Genomic DNA, 20,191 nt, shown 5'->3' with positions numbered 1-20,191 from the left:
TTGTCATCCTAAGTAAAACCCAACACTGTGTAAGCTTTGTGCCTTGTATCTGTTAGTGTGCATTGCAAAGGCAATTTTCACTGAAAACTGTCATATAGTTAGTGGTACGGTGTCCCTTGATTTCATCACACTTTTTCCTATCACCACTTCTTCCCCGACTGCAGCTCTTGTTAACACTTCCACAACAATTTCATGTTCTAGTAGCTCTGTTATAATCAACCTTGTGCCCGCAACAATGTCTTGGTCCCTGGTTAGTCCACTCAAGAGAATAATTGGCAGTCCAATTTTTAATTTTAATTCATGAGGCGACATGTACGCATTTTCAATCTTGTTTGGAAATTCTTTATGATACAACTTCACTGCTTCAGTGTAATTATTAGCAGTAAAAGATACATAATCCCTGCTCAGGGATTCACATCCTTCTCCTAGAATCAGGGCCGCGATGCGTTTATTTATTTCATTGATCTTGTCATCTTGAAGAGAGAGAATAGCAACATGAGCGACGTACTATTTTTTGAATCTATTTCTTACCAAATCTTCATATGAGGCTGCGATTACTGCATTGAGAAACTCATTCGGACATAAATGTCCGGATAGTAATTACTGCCTGAGCTCCTCCGTTAATGGTACTTAAAAGAATTCTCAAAAACTTATTTTCTTCCATACCTGTGGTTCAACAAACAGTAAGCCATAAAAAAAAATCTAGAAGACATTAAGTATTAGATAGGTATTTAAGCTTGGTATTTTTTGCTTTGAAATGCAGACAAAAACTTAGTTCATAAATTGAGAAGAATGTGCTTGATGATTTCTCAACAAAAGCTACTTTTGTATGATATATAACACTTCATTTACATAAAAAATACATAATCGACTTTGTCATTGAGATTAAACTTGAATTATATGAACACAAATCATGTAAAAGTATAGGAATACAATCGAAAAAATGTCTTCTAGCTTTTGTTTAACTGTTCAAGCTGCCTTCGTTAATTATGATCAGATTTTGTATTGTTCTGTGACTAAGTGAAAATTGAACAAAAACGCTAACAAAACTATGGAAGGATGCAAACTTTTCGAGGGATTTCCTTTTATTTCTATACTTAAACGGTCATCGAAATCTTCAACTCTAGATCATGATCCGCTTTATATCTGTCTTTAGACAACTCATGCAACAAATCAGAAGTTGCCATATATCTGAAAATTGAAATCCTTATCTTTGCCAGTCATCTGTAAAGTGAACAATTAACTTAGGACCCTAACTCAAAGTAAAAATGTTAATTAACAAAAAAATATCAAGTGGGACAGCTTTCCCGTATAACATTTGGCACTTACCTTTTCCAGCATACCACTATAGGGAAAATATAGGGAAAAATATACTCCGACATAAATACAAATACTTAGAGAGAATTTTTTTTATTTTTTCAAGTTTTTGACCAATAATTAACTCATATAGTTATAAAAAAAGAAAATGGACTATTAATGACTTACTTTCTCCCTCCTCGATGGACTGATGATCTTCATTTAAAGAAATTGACTTCCTTGTCCTAAATTTTCCAGGATAAGCGAATCAAAATCTTTTCCAAATCCTTGTTAAACCCGTAAGTTGTACGTATTATACAAAAAAAAAACGAAGACAAAATAAAAAATTATGATGTTGATATTACCTTCTTTTTTAATCGAAGCTAGAAAATAAAAACAATTCCATCCCGACCAAAAATTGCGGTTGCAACATTTTAAAAAATGATTTCATCACGATCACGTACTGCGCTTACAGTGGTGCACCAAATTTTTTTTCTTATGACTTTAAAGTCGCCATCCATCTTATCTACAAAACAAACTTTGTATAAAAGTTTATCTCCTTCCTTGAACTCTGCATGAAATCATTATCTATCGGTTAACAAAGGGGAAAAGGAAAGCCAAAGAACATTTGAAGTGAGGAGATTTACCATTCAAATGACATTAAGCATTTACAATACCGTTCAACGTTTAGGGATACCTAAAAAACAACAACATACCGGGATCATATAACAAAATCAGGAAAAAGGAAAAAAAAAACAACGAAACACCATTAGAAGAGATAAGCAGCGTTAAATGATGGGATTTGCTTATGCTCGATTCTTTATATAAAGAGATATATTACCCACAATAAAAAGATTTTGTTTAAATAAAAATAATAAAATGTCAAAAAATATGGTATATGATTTTTATTTTTATGGCATGTTGTGTTATTTTTGGCAAGTTTAGATTATGAAAATCACGGGTCTACCTTTAACTTTTTACTAAAGGTATTTTACCGTAAATATCATGCATCCAATATTTTTTGCCATTTTTAGGTGCAAAAACATAAAACACTATATTATATTTTTGGATGTCCACTATATTTCGAATTGCTACATTTATTTGTTGAGTTATTTTTCCAAAATAACTTCAACGCTTCCGAAAATAGAAATTCCTTTAATTTTCTTTTAATATTTTTATGGGTCGAAATTATTAAGCATTTTTTTTTATTATTTTTATACAATGATTTATTTAGAAAAAATGGCATGAATCATTTTTTTCTCCGCAATCTTATTACTATTTTTTTTGTTTGCTTATTTGCTTGATTATTACGTTCTAACACCATCAACATGATTTCCTCTTAATGATTTTGTGTTCTCTATAATTTTACAGGATAAACAAAGCCTTTTATAAGCCCCAGAGAAAGAAGATTCCCTTATCTAATGGCGCCAATTCACAAATCGGGTATTCTTCTTTTTATTGTTGATATAAATTTGATCAATAATTACATAATTTCATATCATTTGGACGGGTAATTGCAATTTTAAATTAGAGGTTTTAATTATTGGTAGTCTGGAATTGTAAATAGGTGAGTTTTATTATAAGTTATAAGAAGTGCAATTGGACATTGGACTTTGAACATTTTTTTTTAATTTTTATGATCGATTTAATTTTATGATGAAATCACGATGAATACTTCATAGTTAATTTTAACAAAAAAAAGTTTCTATTTTTTGGTAGTGTTATATATTTTTTTATATTTGTTTGGTAATTTTTTTAGATTATTTAAATTTTATAATTTTAGGTAAATAATTTATAGAATATGATTGGCCAAATAATATTTTGTGGGACCAAAAAGTTTTCTTGAAATTCTATTGACCGAAACTTAGAATGGTGGGGCGAGAATCAACCAGAAGCTCCGGTTAACCACGTTTGCTCGAAAAAAACTCTATTTATATATATATATAGAATTACAGATAAAACTTTTTTTAATTTTTAGGGTTTAGTGAAAGAGAGAGTAACGCAGAAGGAGAAGGTTGTCATGAATGCGGGTCTGAAACCCTCTTGCATGAAAGAAAGTATTCCAAGAGAAGAACGGATTCGCGTGAATAAAAAACACTTGCAGAAGTTGCTTGAAGAATGTCATAGAAAGCTTGCGTTACTCAAAACCACCACCACCACTACGAACCCAAACGATGATGGCGAGGATGCAGAGGGATTTTCATCCGAATGTGCCGATTCTGATAATATTCAGGTAAAAAAGTAGGGATTTTGATGAAAAATTTGTTCAAATTAGGGAAAATTGTAATCAATTTTTTTTGGAATTTGATGATTTGGGTTTTATATCTGGATGTAGTTAGTTGCTACTTGTTGTGAGTATCTTTCGGATTCTTTTCATTTGTGCTAAAAATTCTTTAGTTCTCTGACTAAAAATAGAATAAAAACGGGTATTTCATATTTGATTTCTATGTTTCTGTAGATTTAGATTTGTTGAGTTCTCACAAGTATATATTTATTTAGCACTCAGTAGTAATCGGTTAGATTTACTGTGAATTGGGGGTCAAAACCTTCAAGTCACTCTATGATGCTGCTTACGTAGTAGTGCAAACTGTGGAGCTACATGTACACTTACATTGCAAGATTTTGCTTTCGATATGGGGGCACTGTCGGCCATTGCATGCATTTGTTAGGATATCATGTGGTGTTAGGAGAAAATGATGTGTAACCGTTGTAGCTAAAGAATTATTTAATTAAATGCAGCTATGCGATCTTATAAAATCAACAGTTGAGTCTCCCAATTTCATAGAAAAGCTGGGAAGTATTCATGTGTCAGCTCAAGAAAGCATAAACGGTAGGTCTTGAAAGTTAACCTTCTCCTTGGTATTATGTTTCTTCTTGTTTCCAGCAATCTACAGGTAGTAATGTCGCTCTTAATTATCTTTTCTTGTGATGCAAGAGGAAGGTAATTCTTGGGATGTGATTAATGACAATGATTTATGGGAAGATGGTAACATCGATGGAGATGTTGAGTCAGATCAAAATAGTTATGTTTTTGTAAGGCAAGAAGACATAATGGAGGGGATCGCTTGCTTTATGGCTACATATTTGCTGTCCTTACAGCAAACAAGAGTATGTGGACATTCTCTTAATTCTAGCATGCAGTTCAATTGTATTTATAATCGCTGAAATTCTTGTTTTATAGTAAATGTTATACCATGAGCGGTCTAGTGCTTGGCAAACGAGGGTGGAGATTGTACGCTAGGGTGCTCTTTGCCACATCACCCCACGTATTTAGGATCTCATCCCTTCCTTTGCTAGCACTGAAACGAGGTATGAATAGCATGGTTGTTGTTTTTTAGTCATGACAGATGATCAGGTCCTTTGATTGGGCAATCGAGTCTTGAACCAGCTAAGATATTGTATTGTGGTTTCTGCATTGGTGAGTTTGATAAGGTTTACCTGATTGTGCAGGAACTAAGTCCCAATGAACTCCAAGAAGGTGACTGCAATTTCATTTGCTTTTAATACTTTACATTATGAGAAAACCCTTTAAGCTCTTTTCAAACAATCTTTGGAGTTGGTAATGTGTTAGTATTGTGAAGTTCTAATGTCTTTGCGTTTAACAGTTCTGAGCAAAACATTCTCCATAAATAAGAAAAAGGGAAAATTTCAGAAGGCATGGGATGGAAGTAAAGTGATATATAACCTAGCTTCATGGGGAGCAACTGCTGCCGGGTTAGTTACTCCATTTTCCATTTTTCCTTAAATTCAACAATAACATGTTTGTATCATGTTACAGACATTGATTTAGTTGTGTTAATTGTCAAACAGGATTTACCAAAACCCTGCATTGTTTAAGGCAGCTTCTGTGGCCTTTTGGAGTTCTTGCCGCGTTTTATCAGAGCTTTTCTGAGCACTACTGCACCTACTGTGTTAAGCTCTCGTAGTTGGGTTCTTCCTAAAGCTGAAATCATAAGGGATCTGCAAAATTAAGCTGTAAAAGAAAATTGTGCCTTGGACTCGTATCTGCAGGAGAAATTGCAGGGTTACTTCTATACTACTGTTCCGGACGCTTGATTACCCTTGTCGCTTCATTTTATTTGTAAATGGTGCAAAATCACCTGTCAGTGACTCCTTGCAGGCTTGTACAGTTAGTCAATGTTTATTGGGGTAGCATCTTTGTTTATGTCCAAGTGCTTGTATTATGTCTTGGTCACTGAGATATCAAATGATATCAAGCTCCAGCACATAGTGCCGGAATTGCTACATCATGAAGGGAATAAAAGAAACTCATTATTATATAATTGATTTAAGTGAACTCAAGAGAAACGATGAGTTGTCAGCCACGTCAAAATATTTTCCAACTTCCTGCAGTAACATTAGTAAGCAAAGGATCTCCCACAGAGGGAGAATTTTCTTTGTTGTCAATTTCCTATATCACCAAGGGGATTACTCCTATAAGGCATTAGCTACGCTAATTAAAGTAAAACAAAACAAGTAAAGGTAATCCCCTATAAGGCATTAGCTATGCTAATTAAAGTAAAACAAAACAAGTAAAGGTTGTGAGCAAAGAGGGTAATTACTGGTCAAATGTTTCATCTTCCATTGTCAAACATGCTCCTTAACCGATTAGAGTACAAATTCAGTCATTCTCATATTAATAATCGTAGGGCATCTCTTCGTGGGCTCAGGTTGGCAAAATTTCATATACATTAAAGGCGCAAAAGCCACTCTTTAAAGCCTTCTCAACCTGGCGTAAGAGCTATTCATGTTTAGCTCAGTTAAAGCAATAATCTTCGTGAATTAAGGTTATTCTAAGCAACTTGGCGCAAAAGCCACACAAATTTTAGTTAAGTTTCTACACATAATCGCATCGCAACACCCTGTCGTTAAAAACGAATTTGTGGTACTTGTTAGTTGTGATTAGAGTTCTTCGATGATTCTGGATCTTAAACCCTGATCTTGCTCTAGATATGAACATATGATCATTCAATTTTCAACTTAAACAAGCAAGTCTTCAATAATATAATGGTGATACTAATAGTAGAACGTAAGCAACAAAAGATATCATGAACATTAAATCTAACTAGTCAGATTGAATTACATGTTTAGGACTTCAACTACATCCCTAACTAACAAGAAAATTAGCTAGTCATAGGTTTATTAAAAACCATGAAAAACATACAAAGAAGATGAATAAGAACAGTTTCCCCTTAAGAGGAAAATCTTAGGTTTAAGATGTGATATGAGGTAGAAGATGATGTATAAGAGATGATAGAAAAAAACCTCTTGTTTAAGCATTAAATGCCTTATTATATAGCTCTCATTACTTGGGCTTCGAGTATCCTCCGATTAATTGACAAGGGCAAAACTTGTAAGGTTGTGTATGAACACGTGTGATAGACACATAGTCTATGCTTATAGGCTCCGTCAATGGTCATGGGAGTTATGTACTGATCCTTGTGACCCGCCTATGAATATATATGTGCTAGGGCTTCACAGGGATGAATTTTTAGTATATTCACTACACCAAATTCCTGGATTAGTAACTAAAATTCGTAACTTGAATTTTTCGTTCAAATTCCTTTTGTACTACTACCTCTTAACAGGTGATGCCTTTTCTGGATATGCACAAAATCAAAGATTTTAATTAGTACCCAAATGAGCTTATCAGAATTAGGTGGTCTACCAATGCACTCCTTAATGGAAATTCTGAACAAAAATAAGGAAAATGAAACGTCTAGAATTAGGTTTTCAAAATAGGTTTGCAAAAGAGTAATGGTGGTTGACGATATGATGCACATGGCTTTGAATAGGCGTGAATTTCCAAGAGATGGGACATTTCACTGAATGCCTTAAATGTCTATTAATGGTAATTTTAAGATAATTTTTATAAGATTCAAGATGGATAATTTCTAAAACACAAAAGATTAACCTAAAAGTAGAAAAAACGATTAGCAGAATTTTTTAGAGATGGCAAATCACAGAGGAGAAACTAGTGGTGCTTTGCAAACTTCCGCCACCTACAGTTTTTCCAAGAAAGTAGCATTAACACTAGAAACCAGGGAGTTGATTTATCTGAAAAACTTCCTAGAAGATGAGATAAATCGAAGGAATCAACGGGCTGAGTATGAAAGAGTTGGGAAGGAGAATGAAATTGAATATGCATTATGAAAGGAAAAAATTCTGGTGAGAGATGCTCGAAAGTAGAGATAGAGGGAAGAAAGGCATTCAAAGTTGAATACTTGGGTAAAGATGAATAGCGAGACAAAGAGTGATTCTGAAAAAGATGATGGGTTCGAGAAGATCGAAGACAAAGAGATGGTTAAAAGTGATGCTTAGAAAAAGAAGAAGAAGAAGAAAAGGCGAGCATAGAAAGATGAGAATGCATGGTATGAGCGCTATATAGAAGAGAAGTCTGATCCTCCAGTTTTTTCCAGAACCATAAAATAAATGTTGGATATAGACTCTGATGGTGAGAAAATAGAAGGTATTGATGTTAATGGAAATCCAGAGATAGAGGGAGAAGATATGGAGGAGAGTGAAAATAATTCTGATGATGAGGAAGATTAAGATGCATATGAGGCATCTGATGGGTATGGAACTACTGCTCCGAGTGAAAGTGATGATGGGATTGATGCTAAAGAAGAAGAGTTTGGTGGTGAAGAAGAGGATGAGGACTCTGAGTAGTTTTCTCCTGAAAGTCAGAAAGACAAATATCTTTGGGTTTAGTGGTAAGTTTTTAATCAAAACGTCTTTCTGATTCCTACTCTTAGTCTTCTTGATGCTGGAACTGTCTTTAATAATCTTCCTTAATTTGTGGTTTAGGTTGTTAATGTGTGCAGTAGTTCTCATGAATTTGTGGTTTAAGTCTTGAGTAAGTATGGTTTGTGGATGTTTGTGCAGGTAGTTATTATCAGTGATATTTTGGTGTTGATGAAGTATTTTGTTTACAGTCCCGAGATTCCTTTGGTACTTAAAAGGAGATTTAAAATGGGGTTTATAGGAATTGTAGTTGTAGGCTTCAATTGTAATGAACAAAGTATTATTTATATTTATGATCTGCTTGTAAGTTATGCAATTACTAATGTATAAATGAGTCGTAATTGTACCTCTAAATTGATAATAAGTCTTGAATTTTTTTTATATCTTGGATAATTTTCCTGTCGAGATTCTGAGTAACTTGAATAACTTGTCAAACCGGGCAAGCTGAGCTATGAGGATCGCGGGACTGATCGTTTTTTCAACGATTCTTCAGATTTCTTTCAACTTCATTTATTTCAGGTGATTTTCTTGCGATCTTCAAATGATTGGTGTCTCAATCTATACTTGTTTTAGATTCTAGTTTTATTTTTGGTATCATGTTGATTTGTTTCATATAACTATGAGTTTCGAGGAAAATAACGATGTTTCTGAGATGGATCCATCGATAGTAAACTTATCAAAAACACCTGAAATTCATCCTGCAATTAATTTGATTGATGATCAAGATTATGATAGATATAATTCATGGAAATTCTCTTTGATTGTGAGACTCGATTCTTCAAATCAAATTTTCAGAAGCTACTACTATTTTGAGAAATCAATGGAGTTTAAAAGATCAATGTCAGATGATTCCGCTGGATAAAGGTTTTTTTACGATTAAACTAGCAAATGATGAAGATAAAAACTACATCAAATCTGGTAAATGGGAAGTTCTAGACCAAGTATTAAAAGTTAGGAATTGGATTCCAAATTTCAGATCGGAAAATCGACGTATTTCTAAGAAAATGGTTTGGGTTCAGTTTCCAGGGTTAAGTTTAGAAAATTGGGATGAAAAACTCTCTTCAAGATTAGTAAAGCTATTGGTAATCCAATCAAAGTTGATGCAGCTACCCTGAATTATCAGAGTGGATACTATGCTAAAGTTTTAATTGAAATTCATTTAGCAAAAAGTATTCCTAATAAACTGTGGATTGTTACAAGATATGGAGCTTTCTCTCAAGGGGTGACTTTAACAAATTTACTTAAATTATGTAACAACTGCAAAATTGTTGGCCATCTTCAGTATGAATGGAGATATATCAAACAATCTTCTGCAACAACAGAGAATCATAGGGTTTTAACTTCCACACCTCCAAAGAGTCAAGGTAACGATACTTCTGTTTCAAATTTGGTTGTTCAGTCTTCAGTTGTTTTAACTCCAGTTTTTAAATCAGTTGAGATCTCTCAACCTTCGATATCAAGTACTTCAAACAACACTAAGGGAGTTTCTTCATATGGAAGGCCTCCATCCAGAGTAGCAGTAGAAGCTCTTGTTGAAGCTCCTTTTATTGTTGTTATAGGAGGGGTATCTAAATCAGGTCTACTTCCTAACTCTAATCCTACAATTTACATTAATAATAATCAATATGAAGTTTTAAAAGATAATGATAGTGAATATTCTGGCTCTGAGGATGGTGAAACTAAGGAAGTCAGTACTTCAAGTTTTATTAGAATTTGGTTCCATATCTCAACCTGTTACTATTTTACAAAAGGATAATTCTATAACTCAGTGTATTCCTGAGTCTAATGAAACTAGTAGAATTACTGGGAATGTGAAGAAAAAACCTACAACAAAACTAGTAAAAACTATTTTAATTGTTACAAGGAAGGCTAGTAAAAAATTTTGAAGCATGCGGTGGATAAAGGGAGTCTGACTCCTCCTCCCTGATGAGTGCTAAAAAGTGCATATTTCTATATATTTTTCTTGGCATTTAACTCATCTTTTGTGCATTAATTCTACATTTTATCCCATATTCTGTGTTTTCGTTGTTTTCAAGAATAAATACTTTTCTTAATTAATTTTGCATTTTAGGTACTAAATAAAGCCTGGTTAACTCACGGAGCGAAAAGAGCAAAGGAACGGCAAAGACTCTCGATAGGAGGAAGCGAAGAATGATGTTTGCAAGAGCCGGATCAACGAGAAGTGGGATTGAAGAGGAAGAATTGTTCTTAAAGAAGATATGGTCTTGGCATACCCAAGACCCAAAACCCTTACCCAAATCCATTTCCATTATCCATACCCATTTCCATGAGAGCCGTCAGATTGGATCCATCTCATCATCCAACGGTCGCCTCATCATTGTGCATCAAAATCCGAAGCTCCTGTCAAACACTATAGTACCTAACTCCATCTGAAGCCGTCCTTTTTGCTGCATTTCCTCATCCTACGGTCGCTCCAATATCTTCCCATCTCACCGTTGGATCCACCTACCATCTTCACATCCGACGCGTTTCCTCGCAAATCATCACCCTTTGCCACACCCGCTCAACACCCTAACTTCCAAACCCATCGACCTCAAGCCAAACACCCCCTTCTCCCCAAACTGTCGACCTCTTCTTCTCTTCCCCAAACTTCCTCTCTTCCATCACCTGCAACCCCTTCACCACCACCATGCCCTGCCACTCCGTGCGAACTACCTTCTTCCCCGACCATCACAGAGACGCTGTCTCAACCACCATCACCTCCCCTACCTCAAACCCATCTCCCTATCCTAGTTATTTTCCCCATCTCACAACCACTGAAACCCTAGGTTTTGGGGTGAGTAAAATAACTCGAACTAGGGAACAATTAGAGCATCAGAGGCGTCAATTGAAGGCATAGAAGGACCAGAAGAGGCAGAGAAGAAATGGGTCGACCGTTTTGAGTGATTTGTCACATCAAATTAGGTAAAATATCTAACCCTAATTTTGAGAATTTGGGGGAAAACATTGTAAACCCTAATTTTGAATTCTGGGTATAAATAGAAGGTGTGGGTGTGTGTTGTAACCATGCCTGGATTAGCCAGAGCACCACCTTAGAGGCCTGGACTAGCCAGTGCTCTCTACTGTTACCTCTTGTTTAATTTCAAATTCAGTAATTTCAATTGTATTTGTTCACCATGTCTAGTGTGTTTGAATTATCTTGTATGATGAATGCTTGTGTATGTAATATGTTGAGCATGAGCTAAATTGTTGCAGCTGAGGTTTAGATGAAACCTCAGTGCACTGTCTGATAGTGGAATGCTAGGTTAGAGCCTTAGTGCATTGTTTTGATTGAGCAATGGGAAGAGACTAATGCTCATAGTGCCTGTGATTGATTGTTTTGTCAAAAGACAGTCAATGCTAGGGGCAAACTAGTGAGCAAATTAGTTTTCCTCCCATTCTAGATGTATGCATAGGATATTCAACTCAACCTAAGATCACATTGTTTGGCTAGGACACAAAGGTGGACTCTAAGCCTTAGCTTAGACCACAATACCTTATTTCAGTCACTTACAATTTCAGTCTTATTTTGCTCCCTGCTCAACTAAATTTCTTAGCTATCTTGCTGTTTATTTCTTGTATTTTGAAGCCTGTTGTGCATTGAAATCAGTGCACAAACTCACCCCTGCCCTTGGCTCACAGCCTTGGTTCCATGCTGTTTTGTCATCTTTGCTTTGTTAACTATTTTGGTTCTTTGCAATTGCCATATTACTTTGCCTTGCTCACTGCCATAGTGCCTTGTCTCCATTGCTAGCTTAGGAAAATTTCTTGTATGCTCCCACTCCCTGTGGACTAATCCCTTGCTTACTCTCTATACTAAAACTTGGCCTTGTATACTTGCAAGTCTTTTGTGTGTCGTTCCCAAGCACACCAAGTTTTTGGCGCCGCTGCCGGGGAGTGGTGCTTGCTGCTGCTGATTTCCTTTGCTGTCCTGACCTGCAATCATTGCACTGAGTTGTCTGAGCTTCATCACTATCATTGCAGGTGCCACTGAGTTGCTGCAGAGCTGTGTTGCTGGCCACCTGAGCTGCTGCTGCTGCTGGAACCTTGGCTGCTGCTGTTGCTGTTGCTGGAGCTGGTGAACCAAGCCTGCTGCTGCCAAGCCAAAGCAACTGGGCTGCCAACTGAAGCTGCGTTTCACTGCTGGGCTTCACTGGTGGTGGTCTGCTGGGCTTCGCCAAACTTTGCAACTGGGCTTAGCCACCTGCTGCTGCTGGGCTCTGCCTTTTTCTGTTGCTGGGCTCGTGATCTTCTGCTCCTGGGCTTCGCAGCTGATCCTCCTGGGCTCGTGTTGCTGAACCAACTCCAACTGTTGCTGGGCTTGGGCGTGAGCTGCTTAGGACGATCCTAAAGCCCAACTGGGCTAGTGCAACCAAAGGGAACAAAAGCCTAACTAGGCTTCCCTCCTTAACCAAGTAAGCCTAAACCATGAGTAACCCACTTGGGCCCCATTAAATATTCAATTTGGGTATGTAATAATTAATTTATTTTTAATTTGGGCTTGTAATAATTATTTTTATTTTTATTTTCTTTTTCTTTTATTTTCTTTTATTTTTCTTTTATGGGCTTGTAATTATTTATTGTTGTTTTTATTTTCTTTTGTGGGGTGTGATAATTTATGCTAGGCTAAGTTTACAAAAAAAATAAAAAGAAAAAAAATAAAAAAAGTAAAAAAAAAAATTGCTCCTAATTTCGAAAACCAAATTTTTAATCCCATAAAAACCAAAGTTTTCAAAACCCATAAAAACCAAATGTTTCCCATCAAAAACCAAATGTTTTTCATTCCCATCAAAACCAAAATTTTCCCATAAAAAACCAAATTTTGAAAACCCTTTAAAACCAAATAGTGGGCTTTGTGTCTTTTCAGTATGGGCCAACCTAATACTCTCCATGAATACATGTATCCCACAATAAAAATTCCATTATCATGTATTGTCTTACCTCAAACCAATAACCCTTTTAAAATAAATGCAAGCATGATACAAATACTTCCTTTATTTCGAGGGTTCGATTCTGAGAACCCCTATACTCATGTAAGAGAGTTTGAACAAATTTGTCGGAATATGCAACCTGATCATATGTCCGAAGACTCTCTGAAATTGCGTTTGTTTACATTTTCTCTAAAGGAAAGGGCCAAAACATGGTTTTACGGTTTGAGACCACAATCAATCAACACTTGGGACCAACTCACAGATCTATTTTTTAAAAAATTCTTTCCACATCATAGGACCATCGCTATTCGTCAAAGTATCAATTGTTTTGTCCAATTGGATGAGGAAACTGTTTTTGACTATTTTGAACGTTTTAATGATTTGTTGAGCGAATGTCCACACCATGGATTTGAGAAGTGGAGACTAGTCGCTATCCTCTATGAGGGACTAGACTTTAAATCTCGAGCCATGGTTGAGTGTATGTGTAATGGTGAATTTCTTGATAAAACTGTGGATGATGCATGGAAATTTTTAGCTGAGATTGCAGAGAAAACCCGTCACTGGGAATCCATTAGGGAAACTGAGACACTGTCACATGATATAGGTGGTAATGAATTGAACTTTGGAAATAGCATGTCTAGTCCTTCTCATGTGTATGATATTGAATATGAACCTAATCTAGAGGAACATGAGTTGACTAATGACACCACAACTGCTAATAGGGACAAGTATGCATATTACTATGATGATGATGATGATGATGTTATGTTAGAAGAACATGTCTATGTTGAAAATGTTGTGGAACCTTTGGTTTCAAATACATTAGGCTTTTCTGCCCCGACCTTCATGAATGATGTTTCTTCTAGTATTCCATATACATGTGATGAGGCTACTAATTTAGATATTGTGCAGTTATCCTGTGAAGAGCATGACTTAGGTAATGTTGAATCTTCTGTTGACACTAATGATCCTATGCATGAAAATATAGTTGATGTGTCTGATTCCATACCTAAGCCACAATATATTGCTTGTTTTGATGTTAATTGGATATTTCGGATAACCATGATTCTGAATTTGGACTTGTGAAATTGTGTTGTGATGATGAGCATGCTACACAACTTGATTATGATTTAGAAAATGATGATGTGACTGATAATATTGGTACTTTTGATCTCATGCATGTGAGAAACTTAGATGTCACCTTCTTGCCTAAGTCACAGATTGAGATTATTCCACCCAACCTAGATTTGATTTGTAACAAAAATTTTAAACCAACTTTTCTGAAGATTCCCAACCTAGGATTGGAACTGTGTGCCTCTCAAGTCCTCTTGGACTATTTTGCATCTAAATACAATACTTTTAAGGAGCCACAGTTGGAATATGCATGTTTGTCCATCCCAAACAAAGTCCATTTTGAGTTAGACCTTGTGAATCCTGCACCCCTAAAATGGAAAGATTTTGTGCTTAAAAGTAAACCTGCTGAAAATTACAGGTTTGGGGGTTATTCATCCGGTTTTTCACTCTCGCTCTCATTTCAGTCCAATTTTAGTGTTTTGAAACTGTCTATGTTTCAACACTTTGTCTTTTGGGTTGATCCTCAACTCTTTAGATTGTTAGTGTATGGTGAATTTTTTGTATATAATCCAGTAGATAAAATTTCTTAAAAACCTTTTTGTTCCTTTTGTACATATTTTGCTAATCCAATATGATCTCGGCTGACATATGTTGGATTCTTGCCTTGAATAACGGAGTTCTAATATTGCTTTCGCCGAAATCGGGTATTCTCTTTCCTTTTTCTCTACTCAACATGATCCTCTTCATATGTTGTATTATAATTTTGTTCATATTTTGAAACATTGAGGACAATGTTTAGTTTAGGTTTGGGGGTGAAAAGTAGATACTTTGATAATATGCCATAATTGAAAACAAGAACTCCTTCTTTTTGAAAAAAATGAAAAATGAAAATTAAAAATTAAAAATTGAAAAAAAACATAAAAATGGAGCCCATTTACCTTGGAATGTTGACTCTTGTGCAAATATGTAATTATTAGGAGTCTTAGTCTAGATATTTAGGCACCCTGATTCTAGCACAATTCACATAGTGATAAGAAATTTGCACGCGCACGATCTACCAATACATGTATAGCCTCGATCTTCAAGGTGTTTGATAGGAAGTCACGATTGCCAATCACTTTAGAATACTGAACGAAACTTGACTAGATTGTTCTTTGGTTGGTTGGGATAGAAGGTGGAGGTTACATTAAGAAAGACAACCATCGAATTTAACTGGGTGCATCAAAAAGGGCTACCTCTTGCAAAGTGTCATGTAATTTTTTGTTTCTTTTTGTTATGTATCAAAAGAGCTACCATATGTAAAAATCAATTTCAAGTTCTTGTCAAAAAAAAAAAAAAAATTCAAGTATTTATCAATTCCATCATCTCTTGTTCCAAAAATAAAAAGAGAGTAGTCAATGTAAATAAGAGTCATGTAAAGAGTCATTTTGTTGTTTCATTGTAATAAGCAAGGAGGGTGTATGCCATTGATGTACAACGCGAGTAATTGTGAAATACCTCCAACTCATTCACAATTCTCGTAAAGTCCGGACAGCTAGCTAGATTTCGACCTTGGTTCTTAGCCTGAGAAACTATCTCTTGGTGATTAGTAGTCATAACATCCGATATTTATTTACACATGTGTAGATACACTTTACACTCTTATCACATGTCTTTATTTGTTATCAGTGCTAGGATTGTGCCTTGGATAGCTAGATTGACATCTCCATTTTGCTGTGAGCTTAAACTGACTTGCACATGTCACATTTGATGGAATCTGAGCTTATATTTTGACCTAGAACTTTGTAGGTACGTTCTAAGCAAACCTTCACGAGACTTCACTCGTCCACTAGGGACACTTAGTGGTTTAAAAGGCTTATTGCATTCGCTAAATGCAATCGAGAGACCAGCGACAGTGGTATAGGTAGGATTTCCTTAGTTTTGTTTTACTTGAGGACAAGCAAAATTCAGGTTTGGGGGTATTTGATGAGTGCTAAAAAGTGCATATTTCTATATATTTTTCTTGGCATTTAACTCATCTTTTGTGCATTAATTCTACATTTTATCCCATATTCTGTGTTTTCGTTGTTTTCAAGAATAAATACTTTTCTTAATTAATTTTGCATTTTAGGTACTAAATAAAGCCTGGTTAACTCACGGAGCGAAAAGAGCAAAGGAACGGCAAAGACTCTCGATAGGAGGAAGCGAAGAATGATGTTTGCAAGAGCCGGATCAACGAGAAGTGGGATTGAAGAGGAAGAATTGTTCTTAAAGAAGATATGGTCTTGGCATACCCAAGACCCAAAACCCTTACCCAAATCCATTTCCATTATCCATACCCATTTCCATGAGAGCCGTCAGATTGGATCCATCTCATCATCCAACGGTCGCCTCATCATTGTGCATCAAAATCCGAAGCTCCTGTCAAACACGTACCTAACTCCATCTGAAGCCGTCCTTTTTGCTGCATTTCCTCATCCTACGGTCGCTCCAATATCTTCCCATCTCACCGTTGGATCCACCTACCATCTTCACATCACGCGTTTCCTCGCAAATCATCACCCTTTGCCACACCCTCAACACCCTAACTTCCAAACCCATCGACCTCAAGCCAAGCACCCCCTTCTCCCCAAACTGTCGACCTCTTCTTCTCTTCCCCAAACTTCCTCTCTTCCATCACCTGCAAACCCTTCACCACCACCATGCCCTGCCACTCCGTGCGAACTACCTTCTTCCCCGACCATCACAGAGACGCTGTCTCAACCACCATCACCTCCCCTACCTCAAACCCATCTCCCTAGCCTAGTTATTTTCCCCATCTCACAACCACTGAAACCCTAGGTTTTGGGGTGAGTAAAATAACTCGAACTAGGGAACAATTAGAGCATCAGAGGCGTCAATTGAAGGCATAGAAGGACCAGAAGAGGCAGAGAAGAAATGGGTCGACCGTTTTGAGTGATTTGTCACATCAAATTAGGTAAAATATCTAACCCTAATTTTGAGAATTTGGGGGAAAACATTGTAAACCCTAATTTTGAATTCTGGGTATAAATAGAAGGTGTGGGTGTGTGTTGTAACCATGCCTGAATTAGCCAGAGCACCACCTTAGAGGCCTGGACTAGCCAGTGCTCTCTACTGTTACCTCTTGTTTAATTTCAAATTCAGTAATTTCAATTGTATTTGTTCACCATGTCTAGTGTGTTTGAATTATCTTGTATGATGAATGCTTGTGTATGTAATATGTGAGCATGAGCTAAATTGTTGCAGCTGAGGTTTAGATGAAACCTCAGTGCACTGTCTGATAGTGGAATGCTAGGTTAGAGCCTTAGTGCATTGTTTTGATTGAGCAATGGGAAGAGACTAATGCTCATAGTGCCTGTGATTGATTGTTTTGTCAAAAGACAGTCAATGCTAGGGGCAAACTAGTGAGCAAATTAGTTTTCCTCCCATTCTAGATGTATGCATAGGATATTCAACTCAACCTAAGATCACATTGTTTGGCTAGGACACAAAGGTGGACTCTAAGCCTTAGCTTAGACCACAATACCTTATTTCAGTCACTTACAATTTCAGTCTTATTTTGCTCCCTGCTCAACTAAATTTCTTAGCTATCTTGTGTTTATTTCTTGTATTTTGAAGCCTGTTGTGCATTGAAATCAGTGCACAAACTCACCCCTGCCCTTGGCTCACAGCCTTGGTTCCATGCTGTTTTGTCATCTTTGCTTTGTTAACTATTTTGGTTCTTTGCAATTGCCATATTACTTTGCCTTGCTCACTGCCATAGTGCCTTGTCTCCATTGCTAGCTTAGGAAAATTTCTTGTATGCTCCCACTCCCTGTGGACTAATCCCTTGCTTACTCTCTATACTAAAACTTGGCCTTGTATACTTGCAAGTCTTTTGTGTGTCGTTCCCAAGCACACCAAGTTTTTGGCGCCGCTGCCGGGGAGTGGTGCTTGCTGCTGCTGATTTTCTTTGCTGTCCTGACCTGCAATCATTGCACTGAGTTGTCTGAGCTTCATCACTATCATTGCAGGTGCCACTGAGTTGCTGCAGAGCTGTGTTGCTGGCCACCTGAGCTGCTGCTGCTGCTGGAACCTTGGCTGCTGCTGTTGCTGTTGCTGGAGCTGGTGAACCAAGCCTGCTGCTGCCAAGCCAAAGCAACTGGGCTGCCAACTGAAGCTGCGTTTCACTGCTGGGCTTCACTGGTGGTGGTCTGCTGGGCTTCGCCAAACTTTGCAACTGGGCTTAGCCACCTGCTGCTGCTGGGCTCTGCCTTTTTCTGTTGCTGGGCTCGTGATCTTCTGCTCCTGGGCTTCGCAGCTGATCCTCCTGGGCTCGTGTTGCTGAACCAACTCCAACTGTTGCTGGGCTTGGGCGTGAGCTGCTTAGGACGATCCTAAAGCCCAACTGGGCTAGTGCAACCAAAGGGAACAAAAGCCTAACTAGGCTTCCCTCCTTAACCAAGTAAGCCTAAACCATGAGTAACCCACTTGGGCCCCATTAAATATTCAATTTGGGTATGTAATAATTAATTTATTTTTAATTTGGGCTTGTAATAATTATTTTTATTTTTATTTTCTTTTTCTTTTATTTTCTTTTATTTTTCTTTTATGGGCTTGTAATTATTTATTGTTGTTTTTATTTTCTTTGTGTGTGATAATTTATGCTAGGCTAAGTTTACAAAAAAAAAAAAGAAAAAAATAAAAAAAGTAAAAAAAAAAATTGCTCCTAATTTCGAAAACCAAATTTTTAATCCCATAAAAACCAAAGTTTTCAAAACCCATAAAAACCAAATGTTTCCCATCAAAAACCAAATGTTTTTCATTCCCATCAAAACCAAAATTTTCCCATAAAAAACCAAATTTTGAAAACCCTTTAAAACCAAATAGTGGGCTTTGTGTCTTTTCAGTATGGGCCAACCTAATACTCTCCATGAATACATGTATCCCACAATAAAAATTCCATTATCATGTATTGTCTTACCTCAAACCAATAACCCTTTTAAAATAAATGCAAGCATGATACAAATACTTCCTTATTTCGAGGGTTCGATTCTGAGAACCCCTATACTCATGTAAGAGAGTTTGAACAAATTTGTCGGAATATGCAACCTGATCATATGTCCGAAGACTCTCTGAAATTGCGTTGTTTACATTTTCTCTAAAGGAAAGGGCCAAAACATGGTTTTACGGTTTGAGACCACAATCAATCAACACTTGGGACCAACTCACAGATCTATTTTTTAAAAAATTCTTTCCACATCATAGGACCATCGCTATTCGTCAAAGTTCATTGTTTTGTCCAATGATGGAGGAGAGGAAACTGTTTTTGACTATTTTGAACGTTTTAATGATTTGTTGAGCGAATGTCCACACCATGGATTTGAGAAGTGGAGACTTGTCGCTATCCTCTATGAGGGACTAGACTTTAAATCTCGAGCCATGGTTGAGTGTATGTGTAATGGTGAATTTCTGATAAAACTGTGGATGATGCATGGAAATTTTTAGCTGAGATTGCAGAGAAAACCCGTCACTGGGAATCCATTAGGGAAACTGAGACACTGTCACATGATATAGGTGGTAATGAATTGAACTTTGGAAATAGCATGTCTAGTCCTTCTCTGTGTATGTATGAATATGAACCTAATCTAGAGGAACATGAGTTGACTAATGACACCACACAACTGCTAATAGGGACAAGTATGCATATTACTATGATGATGATGATGATGATGTTATGTTAGAAGAACATGTCTATGTTGAAAATGTTGTGGAACCTTTGGTTTCATAAATACATTAGGCTTTTCTGCCCCGACCTTCATGAATGATGTTTCTTCTAGTATTCCATATACATGTGATGAGGCTACTAATTTAGATATTGTGCAGTTATCCTGTGAAGAGCATGACTTAGGTAATGTTGAATCTTCTGTTGACACTAATGATCCTATGCATGAAAATATAGTGATGTGTCTGATTCCATACCTAAGCCACAATATATTGCTTGTTTTGATGTTAATTTGGATATTTCGGATAACCATGATTGAATTTGGACTTGTGAAATTGTGTTGTGATGATGAGCATGCTACACAACTTGATTATGATTTAGAAAATGATGATGTGACTGATAATATTGGTACTTTTGATCTCATGCATGTGAGAAAACTTAG

At 36.5% G+C, this 20,191-nt stretch overlaps 1 protein-coding gene across 2 annotated transcripts; it reads left to right on the top strand.

Annotated features, from left to right (window-relative positions):
• Window positions 1-2,604: 2,604 nt before the first annotated feature.
• On the top strand, window positions 2,605-5,583 carry LOC113289438. 2 transcript variants are annotated; one of them, XM_026538688.1, is made up of 7 exons: window positions 2,605-2,739; window positions 3,275-3,529; window positions 4,036-4,126; window positions 4,238-4,404; window positions 4,747-4,774; window positions 4,902-5,010; window positions 5,107-5,583. In XM_026538688.1, the coding sequence occupies exons 2-7, from the start codon at window positions 3,317-3,319 to the stop codon at window positions 5,186-5,188; spliced, it is 690 nt and encodes a 229-aa protein (XP_026394473.1). In that variant the 5' UTR covers window positions 2,605-2,739; window positions 3,275-3,316; the 3' UTR covers window positions 5,189-5,583. The 2 variants fall into 2 exon arrangements, with proteins under 2 accessions (XP_026394473.1, XP_026394472.1); XM_026538687.1 differs by having other exon boundaries at window positions 2,609-2,739; window positions 4,232-4,404.
• The last annotated feature ends 14,608 nt before the right edge of the window (window positions 5,584-20,191 follow it).

The sequence above is a fragment of the Papaver somniferum genome, chromosome 6 (assembly GCF_003573695.1).
Source record: "Papaver somniferum cultivar HN1 chromosome 6, ASM357369v1, whole genome shotgun sequence".
NCBI lineage: Eukaryota > Viridiplantae > Streptophyta > Magnoliopsida > Ranunculales > Papaveraceae > Papaver > Papaver somniferum.
Note: the sequence above shows the minus strand (reverse complement) of the source record. Positions and strands in the feature narration are given on the sequence as shown.